General features: G+C 48.1%; 2 protein-coding genes across 5 annotated transcripts; one reads left to right on the forward strand and one right to left on the reverse strand.

Annotated features, from left to right (window-relative positions):
- The first annotated feature begins 257 nt into the window (after nt 1-257).
- Nucleotides 258-2,448, forward strand: LOC120446092. Its single transcript, XM_039626885.1, has 2 exons — nt 258-653; nt 709-2,448. The coding sequence occupies exons 1-2, from the start codon at nt 536-538 to the stop codon at nt 1,026-1,028; spliced, it is 438 nt and encodes a 145-aa protein (XP_039482819.1). The 5' UTR covers nt 258-535; the 3' UTR covers nt 1,029-2,448.
- A 74-nt stretch (nt 2,449-2,522) lies between these two features.
- On the reverse strand, nt 2,523-12,840 carry LOC120446091 (muscarinic acetylcholine receptor DM1). Of its 4 annotated transcripts, none has more exons than XM_039626884.1 (5): nt 12,156-12,840; nt 6,521-7,637; nt 6,015-6,198; nt 5,817-5,953; nt 2,523-4,453 (listed from the first exon to the last, which is right to left on the reverse strand). In XM_039626884.1, exons 2-5 carry the CDS (start codon nt 7,474-7,476, stop codon nt 3,337-3,339), a joined length of 2,394 nt encoding a protein of 797 aa, XP_039482818.1. In that variant the 5' UTR covers nt 7,477-7,637; nt 12,156-12,840; the 3' UTR covers nt 2,523-3,336. The 4 variants fall into 4 exon arrangements, with proteins under 4 accessions (XP_039482818.1, XP_039482815.1, XP_039482817.1 ...); XM_039626881.1 differs by having other exon boundaries at nt 5,766-5,953; XM_039626883.2 differs by lacking the exon at nt 12,156-12,840 and adding an exon at nt 11,841-11,903 and having other exon boundaries at nt 5,766-5,953.
- Between the last annotated feature and the right edge of the window lie 910 nt (nt 12,841-13,750).

A 13,750-nucleotide genomic window follows, 5' to 3' on the forward strand; every position in this document is an offset into this window, starting at 1 on the left:
GAGTTGATTGACATTTTGTGGGCAAGTCCGTGCTGGTCATGTGTGTATGTGTTTGTCTGTCTGTCCGTCCGTGTTTGTCCCGACTAGCCGCTTCAATATTAACCGCACCCACGCAAAGCCATGTGAATATTGATCCTGGTCCGCTCGGCTGTCCTGCCATTCCGACGATTATTAATAATGGTCACGCGCGCGGAAAACTTTGCATTGCAATTTCTCAGTAGTCCCAGTAGTCAGTTGCCATCGCGTTGTGCCGCCAAACGGCTGTGTTCTGGAGGACTACCTTACCTACGGAAAATCCAATCCTGCGAAAATCAATACTAATGAGCCATTAAACGTGGCCCCAGCTGCAGTCGGCCGTAGTCTAATGAGCTGAGCGGCGGCGGAAATTGAATGTTGGCTCTAACCAAGCGGCTGCAGCAGGAAATCACATCGGCATCGCTCTTAGCCATCTCTCCGCCGAACGGAAACGCCAAAGGTAAAAGTATCGGAAGCACTAAAACGGAAGTCTTAGGCGTAATGCCTTGCGCCTGAGTGGATGCGTAGCATGGGCTGCTCCAGTTCCAAGACCTCCGCCACCGTAGAAGACACCCACTCATCGAAGCCCGGTTCGGCCAAGTCCAGTGCAACTAGAATGGACGCCAAGAAGGAGTACCGTAGGTGGAGATATAAAGCCGATTAATGGGAATTTCACCAGGAACCTTCTTTCAGCTGCCTCCGAGGCCTTCACCATTCCCTTGGAGAGCGACGACAATCCGGAGATGCCGCTAAACGAGACGGTGCGCCAGCCGCCGAAGAGGATTCAGCAGCTGATGCAGGGGGCGGCCAGCTCGGAGCCACTCACCCTGGAGGAGCTGGAGGAGAAGCAGCTAAAGGCCGAGCAGCGGCGCCAGGAGCTCATGCAGCACAAGCTGGAGATCATACAGAAGAATGCCCAGATGCTCATGAGGCCTCATGGCGAAAGGGAAACCGCTGGCGAAGGTGAAGGCGACAGGAACGAAGACGAGGAGGAAGAGCCCGAGAAGGTCTAGAGATACTTAAACTTCTTTTTCATTCACATTTTTATTGTTAGCTTTAAATTATATATGTATTACTATATATCGTAGTATATTTCCAAACAATTAGATTGTATGCAATTAAATCTGCTCTCATCGTCAAAATGCTGTCCATCTGTTCTTGGTTGTAATCCTATATGTCAAACCTTTTCTCTTGGTAGTCAAAAACGTGATCTATTTGTAATCGAGTGTTAAATATGTACGTCTAAAGGCTAAATGTAGGTATTTCGGATTTCTGATTTCTGTTTTCAGATTTCTGATTTCAGATTTCTGATTTCAGATTTCGGTCGTTTAGATATTGATTGCAGTACTATATGCTTCATTAGGATGTGTGTGCGTGGTTGTAAATCATGTCTTTTGGGTTAGTTGGTTGGTTGGTTGCTTGCTTGGTTGTTTACACTTGTTTTTTACTCTTGTTGCTCGGTATCGTTAGTTCATATTCATATTAAACGTCGTATTCATATATATGTACTTGTATATATCGTATCGTTAGGTATAAATATGCGTACTTGCGTACTGTGTGTCACAGACACTACAAATGTCGCTTTGATTTCGGCTTGATTCGCACCAGGCCCCGCGTCCCTTCGATTCTCTATTTTCGATTAACTGGGGCCAACAATTTGTTAATATTTCAATTAGTTACCTACACACTCATTAAAAATGTTCGCTCCCCCGATCGCATCGAATATATCGTAGTACCTGGATGTCGTTTGCTTACACTGTATGTTACGTTATGTTTTTGTTTACTCTCTCATATGCCTTGAATATGAATATGCTTGCGGTTCACTATTAGTTAGTTACTGGAATTGGTGCACTTCGAAGAAGCAATTGGCTAATAGCTATGAGTTCTTGCTATGAGTTCGGGATGCTGCCCAAAGAGATGGTCCGCCAGTCGACGGATTGGCCACTTTCAGCACAACCTGTTGATAGGGTTACTAATACTATTCGTCTCGTGTCCGGGTCCTCGCGATCCTGATCCAAGATCGTAGATCCCTGATCCCAGATCCCAGATCCCTGATCCCCGCCCCACGTCCGGGTCTGTGTCCTGATCCTCCTCAACTGGGCCATCTCTTCGACACACGTGCCCCAAACATATTGCTTGCGTTACTGTTGTTACTCTCGGGCTAAGATCGTCCCGGTTTTTCGGGGACATTTTCCACGTCAGTTACAAAAGGTTTGTTCTTAGTTGTCGAACCATGGTGGGTTGCGTTCTTAATACATACAAATAATCGTTATTTTATACATACATATTTCGATATATTAGCAGGTATGTGTCTACAAATTGATTTGCACGGTTGACGCTTGTTCGGCTTTGGTTTGGTTTCTACACACATGTATGTTACAAAAAAACAAACTTTAACTATTGAAAACGAGCAGTACAATCACAATATTCCCCCTACAATTAATACATGTCATATCCCCCATATCCCCCCATATCATGTCCCCTCCCCGCCACCAGCCTACACAACGAAAATCGTAAGGAAAACAAAACGATTCCATTGGTTGGCCAAGATGCAAGACGCAAGATGCATTCGCATTCGCATTCGTTGCCCGCGGAACTTAATCCTCCTACTTTGAACTTGTATTAAAGCTTTTTTGGTTTCTGCCTCTTTCTGCCCACAACTTTCGCCAACAACTTAAGCTAACTCATTTGCCATGTGTATAATAATAAATATACTGTATATCTTATATTTGTGTACGTGTATGTATGAATTGCAATCGTAATCCATTATATTTGTATTAAATTCTTCTTGCATCGAGCATGTGCCTACCTAACAGTACGTAAACGCCTAACAAAAGGGAATCTCCTCCTCCTGGGAGGATCACGTGATCATCATCGTGATAACTCTGCTGTGATCAGGTGCTGCGGAGGGTTGCCTCGGGAACTAGTCTAAAGATACGTTAATGAGATCTTTGGCTTGCTTGGAAGCAGTTGGTCGAACCTCATGGGTTGCAACTAACTTGGCTTGGAAGAGGTAAGTGGGTGCAAGTTCCTGCCTAACCAGATCTTTAGAACTTTAAAGAACTTTATTGCAAACTTAAAACTTATTTTGACACCGCGCGAAACCTCAGTTCTGGCAATTGTTGTTTATGGCAACCCTCCCGGAATGGTGATGCGTGTATATAGTCGGGGGCTAGACATCAAAAAATCAGTACTGCTTGTCAATGGGTGATCCTAAGCCTAGTTTTGGTTTTACTGCCTCCCAAAAGTTCTAGCACACAACACTTATTGCAACTACTAGTAGTTAACGGGCCAGATGATGGGTGATTAAGTATTAATTATCTAGTTGTAGACGCCGCGCACCATGCCCTCGCGGTTCCGGGTGTGCCACTTGCAGGTGAGGATGCGGACGTAGGTCCGCCGGAAGGTGGCGTTGCACAGGGCGTAGCACATGGGGTTGATCGTCGAGTTGATGTAGCACAGGGCGTAGAAGAAGTCCCACAGCTCCGTGGGTATGCAGTCGGAGCAGGTGGTCAGCGGCTTGATCAGCACCAGGATGTTGTACGGTGTCCACGTGATGATGAAGCTCAGCAGGATGGCCGACAGCGTCTTGGCCGCCTTCGACTCCTGCCGCTTCTCCTGCGATTTCTTCTTCTTCTTGGCCGCATTGCGGGCGTTCATGAGCGCGTGTGCCCCGCCCACTCCGCCGCCCGCTGCCCCGCCCCCCGCCTTGCCCAGCTGCTTGGGTATGACCTTGGCGTTGAGCAGCCTGGCATCGTGCTGAGCATGGGACATCCTCCGTCCGAGTGGCAGGCTGAACTCAGAGTCTCGCGAGGGCAAAGGTCGTCGGGTGGCGGTGGCGGCGGCGCTTGCCAAAGGAGGTGCCGCCGCCGTCGTCGTGGGCCCGTCCTCGTGTATCATCTTGATGGAGGGCGCACAGTCGCCTTGCAGGCTCAAGGCTGTGGAGGCAGCTGCCCCGGCACCAGTGGCACCTCCTCCTCCGCCTCCGCCGCCTCCATTGGCCACATGGCTGGATGCACCGTCGGATGGCAGGCGGATGAGTATCGTGTACACGGAGTCCTGGCTCACCGACCGTGAGTTAATGCGATTGATAACGGGCAGGGTGCGCGAGTCGCGATGCGTCGCATTTCCGGTTGTTCCCAGTCCGATTCCACTTCCGTTTCCGGTCCCGTTGCCGTTCACTGCGCCATTCCCATTGTGGCTGGTGTTGTTGTTGTTGTTGATGGCGCCATTGCCATTGCCATTGCCACTGGGATTCACATTCGCCGTTGTGCTCGCCGCAATCGCACTCATTTCCTGCAGCTGCGAAATGGAGGCGAGCGGTGGGCGTGGCAGCGGTGTGGGCGAGACATCCGACAGCAGAATGCTGGGCGGCCGCACGCCGCTCACGCTGCCGCCCATCGAGTAGTTGTCCCGCATCACGTTCATCGAGGTGCATCTGCGATGTGGAGGAAGAGAGAAGACAGGATGTGGCATTCGGTTAGCATTGGGTTAGCATTGCGGCAAACACACATTAGAGTGGACCACTCCAACGACACTGACAGGCAACTAGAACATGAACAACAGCTCGGGCCAAAATCTGGATGCAACTGCGCCTCCGCTCATCCAAATGGACAGAAAGGACACAGAAACACATCATGCATCTGGGCAGTGCATTTGGAATGGAAACAAGTGGCCGGAAATCGCAGCTTAAATCGATTACCCAGCCGATGGCCGGTGGCCAATGGCACACATAAATTGAAACAAGTCCGGCGGTCAAACAGATACGTATCTTTAAAATGCATTTCTGGTTTCTGGCACTCGTTTCAATTATAGCTGTCGCGTATGAAGTGGCTATCCTACACATTTTTGGGCTGGCCTCAATGGCGACACATCGCGGATTCATCTGAAAAAGCTCATTTTCCCAACTCATTTCTATGCTAATTCAGATTCCACATGGATTTGCACATTAGCGAATTATTTGACTGTTTATACTCGCTAATTGTTCCCCACTGATCTAAGCGACAAATTTGCACGCAGGCTGTGAATTTATTCAGTTCGAGAGAGCTTAATGCAGAAATTAAACTAAACATTGAACAAATTGTTAAACAAAATGAACTATATGAAATATCTTAGGCCAAGCTTGATTTTAAAGTTGGGTTAAATAAGTTCTTCTCTGCGCGCAAGAGCGATTTGTAACCTAAGCTGCAACTATCACTGGTTCAAATCCAATCCTATGAATTAATTACAGCCAGCGGAATGGAGAAACTCCGGAGCGCAATGGCCAGCTCCAACTACCTTGGACTGTAAGCCGCAATTAGTTTCCATCCCGATGTGTGCAGTGGTGCAAAGCCTTCCATCTACGTGGATTACTTTAGTGCTGGATGGACTTTGATGGATTCGTGTGTGGTTGGGTGCTGGGAGTGGTCGTGGGGCAGGGAGATGGAGATGGAGATGGAGATGGAGTGGGATTGGTGCATCGTGGTGGCCAGTGGAGAACGGGCCCAGGCTCCTCCTCCTGGACACTCTTCACCACTGCCACTTTGCGTTTGTGTGCACAGGCATTGGATGGGAAATCGAAGATATACAAGTATGTGTGATATATTTGGGTGCAGGCTGTTTGTTGTTGTTGTTTGTTTGCCACTCGAAAAAGTGCTCTGGGTGCAAAGGAAGCGAGTCATACGCATAACTGGGGGTGAGAGAGTGGGTGCGGTGTCGGCTTACTCGAAATATAGACGATTAAAGTTCAGAATTTTGATTGTTTTTACTACCTGGAGACGGAGCTTTGTAAAGGAGTTTCAATTGTTACTGGTGTTGCATACCCTAAATCAGAAGGCTCCTCCTGCTCGTAGGCGAAGTCGTCGGAGTCCTCGCGACCGGAGTGCCACCACGCAATGCACCACTCCTTGATGCTGCCGAAGCAGGTGTACGACTTTTTGATTGTATTCGTGCTTTTGATCTGTGGATGGTGTGTATTAGTAATCGGGAAAAAATGAAAAAATGAGAGCAAATGGTCCTACGCTTGACTTGCGCGAGTGCATCCCGTGGTAGCCGGAGTCGATGACCATGTTGGTCATGTAGACACTCTCCGCGTCCGCCGAACTCTCGGAGCGCGGACGTCGCCAGGTGTCATGGTCGTTGCCGCCCACCTGGGCGAAGGCCAGCAGGCCGCCGGAGGCGTGATTCACCACCGTGTTCTCTTCACTGCAAAAGTCACAATATTCCATTATTTGCCCAAATGCTTAGTTTTATATTTAGAACGACCAAACAAAACAAACTTGTAAGTTTGTGGTTGGAAAAGGATACTATACTGTAATCAAAGAAAACGACTCAATGAGCTGTGAAATGAAAACTGTTTCTGCATTCGAAATTCAAAATGATTCAGCTCATTGGGTCGCCAAATAAGCAGAAGATATTCTAATCATACAATATTACTTTAAGGTATTCAAGAAAGAAACAAACCAAAGTAGTTTTGAATCAATATTGTTCATCCCTTTAGTGAACTAAATAACACATTTTCTCTTACCTGCTGTTCGATCTCTTGCTGGAGTCCTTCTTGCCAGCCTGCAGGTTGGGCAGGTCCTTCTGCCGCTTTTTCGTCTCGCGCCAGATGCGCCAGTAGAGGAAGCACATGATGGTGACCGGGAAGTAGAAGGCGGCCAGTGCCGTGCCGAAGGTGATGTACTGGTTGGTCTCGATGAACTGGATGTAGCACTCGTCCTTGGGCACCGTCCGCTTGCCCTCGATGTAGGGCCAGCTGTAGATCCAGGGCGGCCAGAGGAGCAGGCTGATGCCCCAGGCGGCGCCAATCATCACCGCCGCCCGATTGGTGGTCCTTTTGGCGCGGTACGTCAGCGGGCGAGTGACACTGAAGTAGCGATCGAAACTGATGATCAGCAGGTTCAGCACCGACGCATTCGACGCCAGGTAGTCCAGGGCCAGCCAGGTGTCGCACACGATGGGACCCAGGGGCCAGTAGCCCAGGATTGTGGTCACCGCAAAGAGCGGCATTGATATTGCGCCGATGGCGAAGTCCGCGATGGCCAGCGAGAACAGGAAGTAGTTGCTGATCGTCTGCAGCTGCTTGTCGATCTTGAAGGATATCATCACCATGACATTGCCCGCCACCGTCACCGTGCTCAAAATCGCCGCCACGAAGCCCATGACCACCATGGAGGCCAGTGAGTACCGCGGTCCCTTCGTCTCGAAGCCCATGGTGCCGTTTGTCTGGTTCCCGTACATTCCCGCATAGGGATCGTACAGCCCGCTGGCCGCCGTGGACGTGAGGTTCTCGAACAACGCGGTCAGGAGGGTGGAGCCCGGGTATCCTGGGGAGTAGCCTACAGGACTCGCCGTCGTCGTCGTCGTGCTGGTCGTCGAGGTCGTGGTGGTCGTTGTGCTCGTGGTTACGGTCTTAAACAGCGGCTCTAGTATGCTGGGCGGGCCATGGGCGGCCAATGCCAAACTCATGACCGGCTCCATGGCGTATACGTGATTTTATGTACTTTTCAGCTGTAAGGATTACGATGCTCGCTGCCGCGCGCTTTCTCTCTCTCTGTGTTTGGCTTGTCCTTAGTTGAGCCTCATCCGCTGCTTATCCTTTTTACTGCACCCACGCAAGGCGTTGGCCATTTTCGCAGACCCTGAAAGGAAGAAAAACGGGGATGTTAGGTGGGATGTCAGAATGGCCCGACCGGAAAGCAGCCTGAAATAATTATTTCAATATAATGTTATACATTACTATTGTTCATTAATAGCTGCATGTTCACGGGATTGAATTTAAGCACACAAGCACACTTTACTTCCACCATTATCTTTTCAGTGCAGTATCGGAGTATCCAAGCTGAAAACTCCTTTACTGCCTTATAGTTAACCGTTCGAAGATCTCGTAACTTGATAAATTTACAGCCTTCTGAACGACCGTCATAAATTCCACATAGATGCCGAAGGATGTGCTGCAAAGTGGCGCCGCAGAAATTTATTAAATTAACCAGGAAGATGTGTAAATGTCAAAAGATGTCAGTGGGCGTAAGGAATAAGAGCGCGAGATGCGCGAAGCGAGTTTTTCGCATCCGGATGCTGCGATAATTATGATGGGCCAGCTTGGGCGGCTAAGCAGCGTAAAGTACTTGAGCTTAGCGGCTATAATCGACTTGAGGCCTTCAGGCTCGAAGAGTAATTGCATGTTGGGCTGGCAAATGCATATAGTCACACCATTCCCGAATGTCCTGCGAAAGTCAGCGGATGGCCAAGAGGCATGAAAAGAGGAACGGCGAGATTTATGAGAAACTGTCCCAGCAGTGGCCTTTGATATATCTCATCTTGGCAAGGAATCCTGGGAAAGGAAGCAGAATAACATATTTACAATGCCAGGGGCCGACTGGCTTTGTGCTTCTGCAAAATGACATTTTCTGTGTGATTTGTTGTAATGGAAATGTAGGTATATGTAAATGTAAATGTAAATGAAAATGAAAACGGCTTGAATGCGTTTCCTTGGCAGGCCTCAGCCAGCCCATTTGCAGCCGTTCAGCCATTTCAGCCATTTGAACCATTTCAGCCACACCCACAACATTTGTTGTTCGTTTATTACTGTTGCCAACAATGGCAGTGGCAAAAACGACAAAAATAACAACAGCCGTGCAACAGTCGAGGAGGAACTTGGCTCGAACAAGGAACAAGGAGCATCGAGCTGCGAGTTGCGAGTTACGAGTTACTTTGGCACGGAAATGTTCCAGGCGGCTTCCTCTGACACTTTTCAAAACTATTGATGTTGTCATTGGCCATATGCCTATAGATATCTGTGAGGAGGGGGTGGGGGCTTGTTTCATTTGGCAGCCATTGTGCGCGGCGACTTTGATTTGGAAAGTTTTTCACCAGCTCGCATTGAAAAGCCACGTTACGCATACGCCATGGCTGCCAGCTGATTGATAGGCCACGATACGTGGCGAAATGAACAGGCCACAATGAGCTGTCCGTGATTGATTCGCATTCAATGGATGCGAAGTTATTGTGCGCCGCGCCATTGTCGTTGGTCAGGGCGGTTCCATACACATCAGGCCACAAAAGGGTCAAATTCCAGAAAACTAATTTACGTATCTTTTTGCAGAAAACCTATTTAATATTTGATTTTAGGCCTGTTATCAGCGCGCAATCACTACTGTAATCCTAATCGCTATTAGCTTGTAATTAAACGTTATCTACGTGACATAACACACATCATCCAATTGAAGCGATCTTTTACCCCCTGAACAAAAATAGCACACCTTGTTAAATGGATTAATTTTCCTGGAAAAATATAAGTTCTGTGAAAGCCATGAAAACCATAAGCAAATGAATTCTCCGAACAGCAAATGGCCTGAGTAGACATACAAATTTCCAACTAAACCAATTAACTTGCAGTTGCCTGTAGTTAAAACCCTTGAATTGCAAGAAAACAAACCGAGCGGCTGATTAATTGGCCTTTAAAATATCATAGCCTACTTTTAGGTCGCACCAGTACATATACACATAAGCGGTCGAATGCGATGGCCAATGCAAATAGCATCAATTAAGGAACGAATTGAATTACCACAAATCATCACTAACTGAAATGTGCACGTTGACGATTCAATTGACCTGTGTGGAGCTCGAAAAGTGCGTAATTTGCACCGACTGTGCTCTGCCCTTGTTTTTGGGCTATTTATGGCTTTAACTCCAAAGGATGCCCAATTAAATGCAGCGTTAAACAATAAATCAATCAAAATCCGTCTGTTTATCTCATTGAAAACACGCACACACGTATAAATCAATTGCAAAACAAGCTAACAAACTGGTGAGATGGGCAAAACCAATGGGGCGCCATAAATTGAACCGACAACAACAACAACACACGAAAAACAACAACCTCAGCAACAAATGGAGAGGGCAGAACATTTCCAATAAGTGAAAAAACAAATCGCTCGTGTGACTCGGTACTTCTCTGTTATCCCCATGTGTGGGGGCTTCTCCTCAGAACCCAAGTAGTTGGAGCGCTACGGCTACGTGATTTTGACTTGGCCACGTCAGATTACGGACTGCGGGGCGGAACTACACCGATAGAAACTGATACGACAGGAAGCTCCTTTCTAAGAAATTCCGGATAAACGAATTCACCGAATTTTTGAAGGGAAAACTCAGTTTAATACCATTTGACAGTAAACTATAAATTTCCCAATGATAGAACAACACAAATGTATTGGCATTTTTCGGGGAATGTAGTTATTGGTAATCAGCTGCCATCATTGGCGGCTGTCCGCTTGTGTTACATTCAAATTTATCAGGCGACCGCTCCTTCGGCAAGTAATCGAATTGAGCTCCTTGTTGCCGTGCCTCGCTTTTTGGCTGCCATAAAAAAGGATTTATGGATTTATTATCAAATGCGTCGGGCGCAAAAACACAAGTAACCATATAACATACACAACACACAACACGAGTATACCATATACCACACACACACACACACACACATGTTCATGGCTGAGCAACCTGCGACCCGCGAGGATTTGTTTTGCCATTTATTAGGCTATTTTTATGACACTGCCACGAGCTGGTGGAACGATGGGGTAAGCACAGTGAGCCCACCATGCAGCCGCTAATCAAATCACACTTCACTTTTCAGCCATGGGAACTGTGTTGTGCCTTGTAGGTCGATAGACTGGCACAGATGTCTATGGCCAGATGCAGTTTTGGCAATTGTAAATCTGCCTGTTTATCACAGCCGAATAAATTATAACGCCAGTCAATTAGTGGCTCACTGGATGATTGTTACTTTCCCCTTATCAGCTGCTTACAGGCCATCAGGTGACACAGTTCTTATGCGTAAGCTCCTGGCAACCGCGATATTATGAAGAGTGAAGTATTGACTAACGCCTCCCATTTGTAATTATTCAGTGATTTATGTAACTTGTTTGACAGTCCCCTTAATATATTACGACCTCAGCTTTTGTGGATCTTTAAGACACGTTAGCCCCCCAAAGTATGCAACAAAATATTTCCTTTACGAAAGTGCGACGCTTTTGAACACTGCAAACAACAAAGGGCTTCATCGTTCTCAAAGTTTTTCGCTGCATGCGCGCAAATTATGTTCCCCTATTTGCCGAGCTTCACTGTCCTCGAAAGTGTATATTTTTGATCAGCTCATCAACAGTCGGCTTTATTTTGCATTGGTTATTCTCGTTCTGGCTCGCTTTTTATGCGGGCTCTGTCAACGCTCACACACACTCGCTCACGCCTATTTAAGCACACCAACTCGCCCACCCACACACGCGCACACACACACGCACTTTGGGTGTAAAGAGAGAGGGGAGAGGCTGCGGAAGGAAAGGATGGGCAAGCCAACTAGCTTGCATACTTTCGAGCGCCCTGTCTTTCACGGCGCCCATTTCTCCTTTCTTTCTTTTCTTTTCTGTTCTGCTGGCTTATGTTAATTTCGCGCGAGTTTAATTGCTTGCCACATGGCTGCTGATGCCAAGCGGATGCCGTTAGCTGTTGACTGCTTTCTGTTCTGTTGCCTGCTTTCTGTTCTCTGTTGCCTGTTTCGTGCTGCCCGCTTTTCAGCGTTTCCTTGGACCGAAATGCGAGCTGCTTTGCCTGGCTTGTTTGCGGAAATTAAATTGCTGGACTGGCTTTCACCTTATGCTCCGACTGTCCGCTAAGCATATTGCCCAGCGAAATGCGCCCACACATGGAGAAAAACTGGTTGCTTGTGGCGGGGGGGAGTTGCAGTTCACATTCTTTCTAATCACATTATTCCACTGCCACTTTATAGATTAGAAATATTAAATCTATAGAAATAAAAATAGCTTTCCAAACTATTTGAGCAAGCTTACTATGCGAATGCTTGCATGTGAACTTTTCAAGCCAGATTTTCACACGAAATATAACTAATGACTGTGCTGCTTGCAAGGTTTCTCGCTGTGTAGACTCGGGTGAGGTTGTGCGAACTGCTGGGTTGTAGGTCGAGCGGGTGGTGGCGCTACAGAGCGCGGGGCGGGGGGGTGGCTGAGCCGCGCCCCACCGACCTACTCGCACAAAGTTTAATCAAAACGAGAGCACTGGAAACGGAGAAAGCAGCGCTGCCGACGTCGAAGTTGACGGCGACGCCAACGCACACACACACACTGGGGAACTGAACTCTCACTTACGTTCTCGCTCCCTCTCTCGCTGTCGAAGCTCTCTCGTGGCGCTCGCGTGCCCTCTTGCTCTAACCTATTGCTTATTTGCGATGGTTCCGTTGTAACGGTGACATCGCTGTTGTTGTTGTTGCTGCTGCTGTTGTTACTGGCTTTGTTTTTGTTTTTGTTTTTGGGCTTAGAGATGCTGCCTCTGCTGGCGTCGCTGCCGTGGCGTTGGTGTTGGTGTTGCTTTTGCTGCTTCTGTTGATTTTGGCCATTTGCCGCTCCCAAAAGTATGCTTTGTAATTTTTTGTATTGTGCGCGCACATCTTCGCTTCTGCTTTCTAGTATCGTATCCTGCCGCTCCTGGCAGCCCCGCCCCCAGCGCCTCCGCCTCCGCCTCCTGCTCTTTGGATCCTGCTCAATTCATTTCGCCTTTCGCCAATTTTATTATACACAATGCGAACTGCGACGCCGACGTCGGCGACTTTGCGTGCTTAAAGTTAGCACATTTAACATTGCAACTGGGTTTGTTTTACTCGCTATGCGGGCACAGCACAACTCTAATGACTTGCTTTAACTTAAGTATTTAATTATTGCTCGTTGTAAAAATTCCCCCGACACCGCTGACAGCTCTTGCACGCGTTTGTTTTCCACTCGGTTATTGTTGCTACTACTTTTCACCGTTTCGCGCTAGAGAGGCTGTAGCGCACGTTGCCAAATCTCATCCGGGACTGAAGCTGAAAATTCTGGCCAAGGTATATAACGGTACAGAGCCGAGGAGCGGAGAGCCAGAGCCGAGCAGCAGCCGAGAGAGGCGACGTGGATGTGGAGAGTGTGGGCGACGCGAGTTTCTTATGCTGGAATTTGTGTTTGTTGGGCAGCATGGCGAGCATCCTTTTACCAACACCCTCGCACAAAGGACATACGGAAAAACGGGCTGCGGCTGTGTGTGTGCGTGTGCGTGTGCAGCCGAAAATGTGCTGGCAGCGGAACTTAATGGATGAATATGAATGAAACGCCGCAACAGTCCAACTGCGCGACGACTGAGGGGTAGTGGGCAGGGGGCAGGGCGATCTTAGGGCTAGGGGGGCCAGGGGATAGAGGCGCACAGTGGGTGGTAGTTGAATTCCAGGTGGCGAAGACAAGTCCGCACGAGGCCCACGGGCATGGCTCGGCTCGAGTGCCATCTTGTGTATGCTGCTGCTACACATCTGCAGCAGCATCAGCAGCAACAGCAACAGCAGAAGCAGCAGCAACACTAGCCACTTTTCAATGGGACTCCTGGCGCACGAGTGTAAGCGTAACGCATTTGTGTGAGTGCCGCTGCGAGGGTGTTCGTGTGAAGTGGAAGCGCTGGAAAAGCGCATTCACATTTCAATTAAATAACACCAGCGGCGTACGGTCACAATTGCCAGTTCAATGGGCATTCCGAGCTTGTGAGGAGAATAACCACTTGGGCTTTGGCGGAATTTCGACTGGAGGGTTCTATTCTCAGAGTGTTAAGAAAGGTAAGCACAGCTGAAGTGCTGAGTGCTCAAGAATAATGATGGTCAATAAATATTAAAGACCTTTCCTGTGTATTAGAGATAAGTGATCATATTACCAAGTCTACAATTTAAACT

This window comes from Drosophila santomea, chromosome 2R (assembly GCF_016746245.2).
Source record: "Drosophila santomea strain STO CAGO 1482 chromosome 2R, Prin_Dsan_1.1, whole genome shotgun sequence".
Classification (NCBI taxonomy): domain Eukaryota; kingdom Metazoa; phylum Arthropoda; class Insecta; order Diptera; family Drosophilidae; genus Drosophila; species Drosophila santomea.